The sequence below is a fragment of the Cebidichthys violaceus genome, unplaced genomic scaffold (assembly GCF_023349555.1).
Source record: "Cebidichthys violaceus isolate CVI_PGR_0920_01 unplaced genomic scaffold, fCebVio1.0.p SCAF_35, whole genome shotgun sequence".
NCBI lineage: Eukaryota > Metazoa > Chordata > Actinopteri > Perciformes > Stichaeidae > Cebidichthys > Cebidichthys violaceus.
Genome location: NW_027176539.1, coordinates 939,119 through 946,753, shown reverse-complemented (window position 1 = coordinate 946,753; position 7,635 = coordinate 939,119). Strand labels below are relative to the sequence as shown.

General features: G+C 42.0%; 1 protein-coding gene across 1 annotated transcript; it reads right to left on the bottom strand.

Annotated features, from left to right (window-relative positions):
• spata18 (spermatogenesis associated 18) lies at window positions 1-7,635 on the bottom strand. The gene is made up of 12 exons (XM_068725391.1): window positions 7,549-7,635; window positions 6,525-6,630; window positions 5,852-5,967; window positions 5,519-5,625; window positions 5,153-5,248; window positions 4,392-4,526; window positions 4,066-4,297; window positions 3,559-3,717; window positions 3,253-3,428; window positions 2,280-2,403; window positions 1,990-2,058; window positions 1-1,788 (listed from the first exon to the last, which is right to left on the bottom strand). Exons 1-12 carry the CDS (start codon window positions 7,633-7,635, stop codon window positions 1,732-1,734), a joined length of 1,464 nt encoding a protein of 487 aa, XP_068581492.1. The 3' UTR covers window positions 1-1,731.

The window sequence follows — 7,635 nt, the reverse complement described above, 5'->3', positions numbered from 1 at the left end:
GCAGAAAACTAGAGGTTTGCTATTTATTCTTTAAAAAAAACAACCATAAAAGGCACAGTTGGAGTATATATTCATCACACAAATCAAATCAAAGTGAATTCATCCTACGGCACTGACTATATAATTATGTAATTCAAGCCATTGAAGAGCAAAGTATGTACAGTAATATTGAACAGAGTAAATTGTAAATGAGGAAACAATTTTTATATTAAATGCATAGAGGCATTTCTGCAAAGTAACAATCTACCGGTTCTATCCTTATACACAATAACTAACACTAAAATCTGATTTAAAAATATATATATATATTAAACATAAAAAGCAAAATCATGTTATGTTAAATGTTCTTAAACCTTATTTTGTCTCAAAGAAATGTCCAGAATATAAAACAACAGCACCAGAAATAAACAGGTTTAAAAAAAACAGCGACCGATATCGGTCAGTCAAGTTCTGTAGGAGCTGAAGATAGCATTGATCGTTAGCACTGATCGTTAGCACCGATCGTTAGCACTGATTGTTAGCACCGATCGTTAGCACCGATCGTTAGCACCACATTGTTTGTTTTTGCCTTTAATCTATTTATATTTATTTTGGAGAGAAAAAGGTGAAGAAGCGTGAGCTCATTTGAAAATATAACATTCTACAATTTAAAGCTAGGGTTAGTAATCTTCTTAAAATTTATTTCTCGTCACATCCTGAAAGCAATCAATGAATCAAATGCTCTGACAAAAAAAGAGAATAAATCCTCGGTGACTTTCTCGATTTAGTGACTATTGTAGCGCTACTTTAATTGGAGCTAGCAACACTATGCTGTTTTCTTTTGGTTGTATGATATTTAAAACCTAGCGTACTCTTGCTAGTTTCTCAAGATTATTTGCGCTAGCTTCAATTTAAGGAGCCATTGCAAGGCATTTTTCACAACACAAATATTTCAGAATAAAAGCCTTGAAGGGATTCTGTCCCACGAAAGACGCTAGAGGGTTTCTATTTTAAAAGTAAACAGGAAGTGTTTAATAATTAACTTTTTTTTAAATGTGTGTAACATGTTCTACAAATAGACATTTAAACTGTGGTAATGTTGCTGGTATGACGTCAATATTCTGTCAACAGATCACTTTAACTGTTTGTCTTTGCTGTGAACTGCTCTAGAAGCTAGCAGCTAACACGCTAACATGCTAACACCTTCTGCTACGTAGACTTTAGGTAAAGAGAGGAGTAAAGGTTGAATATGTTTAGTTAGCAATTAGGAAAAAAGATCACTAAAACACTGTTTATCTATCTCAGAGTAAATATAGTAAACTAAGACAACCACTCAGTTATCCTTATTAACTGGCGTCTCTAGCCTGCTAACATTAGCTACCGTAGCTTAGCAGTGTTGACTTCGCTGACCTAACTTGCTTCGGCAGCAGAGAACCGTTTAGGTTCTTCCTGAACGCCTCGACATCGTTGTTAACGGTAACGTCACAGAGAAAGTAAAAGTATGTAAATTGCGCACGTTTGAGGACAGCTTGCATTCAAACGGCCGCACAGTGACGGCGACGTGTTTACGTCGTTACGTTGTGTAACGTGCTGTAGTTACTGTCCCATTAAACTGCCCTCCAACAATGTAAACTCTGAGCAGCCGTTGGGCGGTGCAGTGTCTACGGTTTGAATTGCTTTATTTGGTGAAAGCATACGTTTAAACATATTAAATCAAACATTATTTCACTGACATGAGGTGTAGTCCGGAGTTCACAGGTGACTCGCCCTGAGACGTTCAGGAGACAGACTTCTCTTGCTGTTGAATGCCTAAAAGACAGAAAAAAAGAGACAATTTTTGACTAATTAAAAGACAACAAATCCAAAGAAATAAAGTGTAGATGTTGACGTACGTACCCGTAAGCCCATGGGTGTGCATGCATGTTGTTAAGTGGAAAGAATCGTTTTGAGTGGCCGATATTAAACCGGAGAAAAAGGTCTTTACGTGTGTCAAATATTATAGAAACTTACAAGAGTGCGAGTCGGGCTGAGAGAGCGAGAGCGCACCGGGCTGACGTTCCTGCTCTGACTTCTACTCCACTGCAGAAAAAAACACACAAAAACAACAGACTCATCACCAGCAAACACACGAGCCTTTTAATGACTACGTTTACACGCTCGTATTCTACTATTATTCTGAATATGACAATATTCCTAATATGGTATGGTTCGTGTAAACGTCACGTTCTGTTTGGATATTCTGAATATGCATGTAAACGTAGTTAATCATAATCCGCTTTGTAGCGTTTTAGAGTCGGTACCACGGCGCCCCGTCGGGTCACAGCCTCGCCCTTCACCACCACAGCGGCTCCTTCCACCAGAGCCGGCCACACGTGGTACATCACCAGAGGAGCCGACAGCTCCGAGTCGTAGCTGCGACGGTACCTGCAGACAGAGAGGCAGGGGACATTAAATGTCCATCTGTGAGTTTCTGTCGTGGTCCCAGGAATAAATCGTTCCTAAAGTTTACTGAAATATCGTCACATGATGCACGAGCATAAGCTGTTTGAGACTTCAAATAAACCCTAAATATCTTCTACAGCAGTTTGATTCTGCTGGAAAATGATTATTAACACAAAAGTAGATCTAAGGTAAACTGACCAGAGACATCGAAGTGGAACCTGAAATGTTGAATATTTGTATGCACTGTCCCTGATGATAAATAGATACATAAATAATCAAATCTCCTGGTTTTGACTCATTTCAAAATGAATTAAAAACTAAATAATTGTATTTTAAGTAATCCTTTCTGACACACTTTTAGAAGAGAGCCTATCCTTCTTTTTAAATCATTAATTTTGATTATTTTGTTCTACGGATAAACTTTTTGTATTCATTAAGTTGGAAAAAAAATGTGATTAAATAGGCTCTAAAAAGTAATAAACTACTTTATTTCCTTACATTTCACCAGAGTAAACAGACAGTAAATCGTTAAGTAATCGCAGTAAAATTAAGAATAGACTAATAATGACCGCGCGTAATATTTAGTTTTCTTTAGTGATTGTTTTTCTGGGTTTTTTACTGTGGTGGCAAAGATGTTACTATGCTGCACATTTATTTTGAAAGAGCAACGGTGTAATTTCATAATGCAGTCATTCAGCTGGAGGAAATTTGGGGGCGGGCTCATAGTTCTCCATTCAGGAACACCGCTGGATTATTTGGAACATTAACTTTAACTCTCTCGACTGTAAAAGCCCGCCCGGTTACCGACGCGGTAATGAACAAAGGACTGACCTTCTGTCGTCGTAAAGTTCCCCGTCACTTGCGAAGGCCAAGTCGAGCGGTGGCTCCAACGTCTGCATGGCGAACGCCGCCCTGCAGGTCTCCCTGATCAGGGTGCTGATGAGGACGAAGTCAACCTCTGGCGGGAAAGAGATCCGAGGGTTGACGTTCATGGCGTTGATCACATCCTGTGGAGATAAAAAAAAAAAAAAAACGCACAAGACGGAAGCCCTGAACTTATTCAGCGTCAAACAAAGCCGCAGCCGTGTAGATCGTGGATGCTGCAGAGGACACACGGGAGGAGTGTTGGAGTCCTACATCGATGCTGGTCTGAATGTCAAAGAGGTCCAGGTTTCTGACGATGTAGTCCACGGCTGCGTCCTCCAGGCTCTCGAGCCCGAATCGGGACGGAGACAACGTCTTCCTCACGCGCAGCTTGAACTGACGGTACGCCAGTTTTGCTGCCTGAAAGGATTCCTGACGCGTGATAACATGGAGGAGAAAAAAGAAGATCATCTTAAAGTCTACTGCAAGTGAAGAAGACAGGTTATGAAGTTTACAAAAGTCCAAAATAAGCCGTGGAGGAACAAACCTTAGCAACTCAAGTAATCACATTTACAATTATCATCTCTTTACATTGACTTTAGGATGGTTGAAATGATGTCAGAGTTGCCGTCTGTGCTTTAAAACTATACTGTGCTTTAAACTTTAGGCCGCCCAGCCCTGAGACCAGCCAAACAAACTTGGCCGTCAGAATAACCGATTTGCCGCTCGTTTTCCCTGCGTGCGCTTCTTCCGATTGCTCTGAAAGCGCGTGAGTCGTACCACGACTGCGATGAAGATGATTTTCTGGACCATCTCCAGGTCGACGATGTAGCGCCGCAGCACGCTCTGGGCCTCCAGACGCTCCACGGCGTACAGGTCGCTGAAGCGGGACACGAGGCGGGCGTAGCGAGAGGAGCTGGTGAGCTGGGCTCTGGTGGGCGACTCGCTCCTCGTGGGGCTGGAGGAGCGACTGAGCCTCGGCAACGGGCTCGGAGAGCGACTCCTCGACAACCTGAGAGAGAGAGAGAGAGAGAGAGAGAGAGAGAGAGAGACACGTCGTTTGAGACGTTGTCTGTCTGTGTGTCTGTCTGTCTGTGCAGGTATACCTCTCCTGCATCATGGCCTTCTCTGTGCTCAGGTAGGACACCTCGTCCCTCAGCAGGCGAATCTGCCGCTCGTACTCGTCGAGAGCCTCCAGCTTCCTCTTGTAGACCTCCACCTGCTCGAGTGCGGATCGCAAACTGAAACACAAGACACGTCTCCCATCAACAGAGGAGCACAGACTTTACGGTGCATTTGAAAACGAATAAAGACCTTTTTCTTTTTTCTTCCGGTAGTGAACGCGGTGACGGTGTGAACACGTTGTCTGAACGCGTGAACTAGCGCTGGCTAGCATGTTTTGTTGTGTTGGTTTTTAACGGTGGCTAAAGAAAATATACGTTTCTCTAAATATGTACAGTCACAACCCAGGAAATTCAGTCAAAAAGAGTCTTATAATATCTGCAAAAGCGTTTCCAAAGGTGGAGAGAAAATGTTGCTAATAGTTTAGCTTATGCTAACTGCAGCCAAAGGCTCACAGCTACGGTTAGCAGAAGGCTAATCTATTAGCTACATTTCTCTCTGTAGTTTAGCCTATTAGCAACTTGCTGCAGTCGAGCAGCCGTGGCTAAAGATTTATCACCAACAGTTTTTTTTTTCTCTACCTCCGAAACATTTCGCAGATATCGTAGCTTGTAAAATTTGACGTATTTCAATGTTTAACTTTAACACTAATCTGAGGTGATTCCTGTTTTCCTATGGTCGGATGCTGACAGCGTGACATAATCGGGACGTCTGTATTTCTGCGGTATTTGACTGGATCACCCACTCTGCTCTCAGTTGCAGTATTTCGTCTTCGGAGGCCAGCAGAGTGGTTGCTGATTTGCTCTTCGTCTCATCCAGTTCCTTCTGAGCATCGACCAGTCTGTTAATAAATGGAAAGAACACGTGCAAGCAAAGTTCATATACGATATGATCGCCCAGCTCTAACAGCACTCCAGTTAGAAAAAAATCTATATCTCTGAGCCTATGCACCAAATACAGAACTTGTGTATTGATTGAATTACCAGAAAACATGATATACATCGTTATAGAGGTATGAAATGACCTGTACTGAGATTTTGGGCCGTATCGTCCAGCACTAAGTGTGATTTATTACGACCAATTATCCCCGTTTTGGTCTGAAAAGACTCACTCTGCTCTGGTGGAGTCCAGCTGCAGGCGAGTGGAGCTCAGCCTCTGCATGTCGCTGTCATGGGAGGCCGAGAGCTCCCTGATCCTCCTGTCCTTCTCCACCGAGTCCTGGTGACAAACGACGATCGGTGATGCGCAGTAACCACAAAAACCAGATGTGCCAGAAAAGAGGGGGAAGGATTTTAATTGGTTGGAGGCGTTTTTATGTAAATTCCATCTATATGGCGTAGTGTTGACTTTGATCGATTTATTAATAAGGTGTGTGTGTGTGTGTGTGTGTGTGTGTGTCTTATCTATCTTATCTATCTAATCTATCTATATATCTATATATCACCTGGATGAGCTGCAGACTGGTGTCGTCGGTGACCGAGGTCCTCGCCATTGAGAAACAGGTCCCAAGCCACGGCAGCAGGCGCGTTTTGAGAGTGTCCACTCCAGCATAGTGTCCACCTGAGTCAGGGGAGTAGAAACAGAGTGTGTGTGTGTGTGTGTGTGACCTTTTGTAACATAGACTGTATATAAGAAGTGGACATAGTCGTCGTGATGTCACCCATTGGTTTGTGGACTGACGTTTTTAAAGCCTCATGGTCGGGATTTCGCCGTCGCCATGATTGTTTTTTTTTGCCGCCAATTAACAGGAAGTAACCATATCTGGACTGAGGAGGAGTGACGTAGAGACGCCGTATACGTCTCTGGTAGAGACCTGTCAATCACCGTGTAGCCCCGCCCCTAAAGCATCCCCTGCTTTATGGTGTGTTTGACTCTAAATGGAGCATAATGTACTAAATGAACATCATGCTGTATTGAAGAAGACTGTAAACTAGAGATTGAGACCATAAACTCATGTTTACAATGTTTACTGAGGAAATAAATCAAGAGAGAAGTAGAGTCATTTTAGACTAGACTTCCATACAACCAGAGGAGTCGCCCCCTGGTGGACACTAGAGAGAATGCAGCTTTAAGACACTTCAGCATCAGCTTCACTCGGCAGAACCGAGTGAGCTCACCTTCAGCAGCCGTGAGGTTGAGGATGGCGAACAGTTGGCCCTGGATCTTGGCGGTGAGCTCAATCAGCTCACAACATCTATTTAGATTCTGGTCGCAGGAAATAATCTGGAGGGTAAATGTGAGAAATGGGACAAATCTTTTAATTTCTTTCAATGAGATCTTCCTCCTCTAGTGACACATTTAAAACCCGTCTATAGACCCATCTCTTGTCTTTAGCCTTGTAATCATCATCATGAAGACACGCCGCAACACACTCTGGTTTTTACATGTTTATAATCTATTTTGTTTGTGCAATACTGTTGTGATTTAATCAATATATATATTTAAATAGTATTTAACTGTTTAAATGGTATTTAACCAGTATTGTTTTTATCTCACTTTTGTTGCAACACACTACAACAAAATAAAGTGTCATATTTGTTTACATTGACCTGCAAAAACAACAACGAACATTTTTTTAAGTTTAGACACTTCACTTCCGGTCCCTCCCCATCGCACTTCTACCGGAAGTAACCGGAATGAACCATCTCGGCAGTAAAAAAGATCTTTTGGAACAGTCCAACCGGTAACCACGGCGACTGGCGTCCATAGCAACCAAACTCAACCGGAGAAATCAATGTAATCTGAACGAGTGAATTCCTTCACTGTGGTGTTCATGCATCATTTAGAAAAAAACACCATGCCTCGATTTAATCATACATAATTCAAATAACAAACGTGTAAAAAAAATAAAATTAAAATAGTGAAAAATAATCACAAGTCAATTAATCATGTCTGCAGGAATACAACTTACATTTCAAGGGAATGATTATCTAAAAGAAACAGGTAAAAAAATAAAATAAAATTGTGAAAAATAGTCAGGAATATGTAAACGAAGCAAGTCATTGCTGCAGGAATAAAACGTAGATTTAAAGTGTACACAAATGTAACTTTAAGCCACTAATGACCCCCGTGACGACAGATATGAAGTCTGACTCGGGTCAGATTTAGCTCGGCTCATTAATTACTTATGGATGAACTTACATGGTAGTCTTTGTGCCAGCTCTCCAGCTTGTCCTGCAAGACGCTGAAGGAGGAGGTATTGGTCAGTCTCCTCAACGTGTCGGCCAT

Bases quoted from the DNA above. Each gene is read 5' to 3' on its own strand.
- spata18 (XM_068725391.1), bottom strand. From the start codon at position 7,635: ATGGCCGACACGTTGAGGAGACTGACCAATACCTCCTCCTTCAGCGTC. The intron at 5,968-6,524 runs GTGAGCTCACTC...CCCCTGACTCAG, and splicing joins CAACCTCACGGCTGCTGAAG to GTGGACACTATGCTGGAGTG. The intron at 5,626-5,851 runs GTGATATATAGA...GTTTGTCACCAG, and splicing joins CCAGTCTGCAGCTCATCCAG to GACTCGGTGGAGAAGGACAG.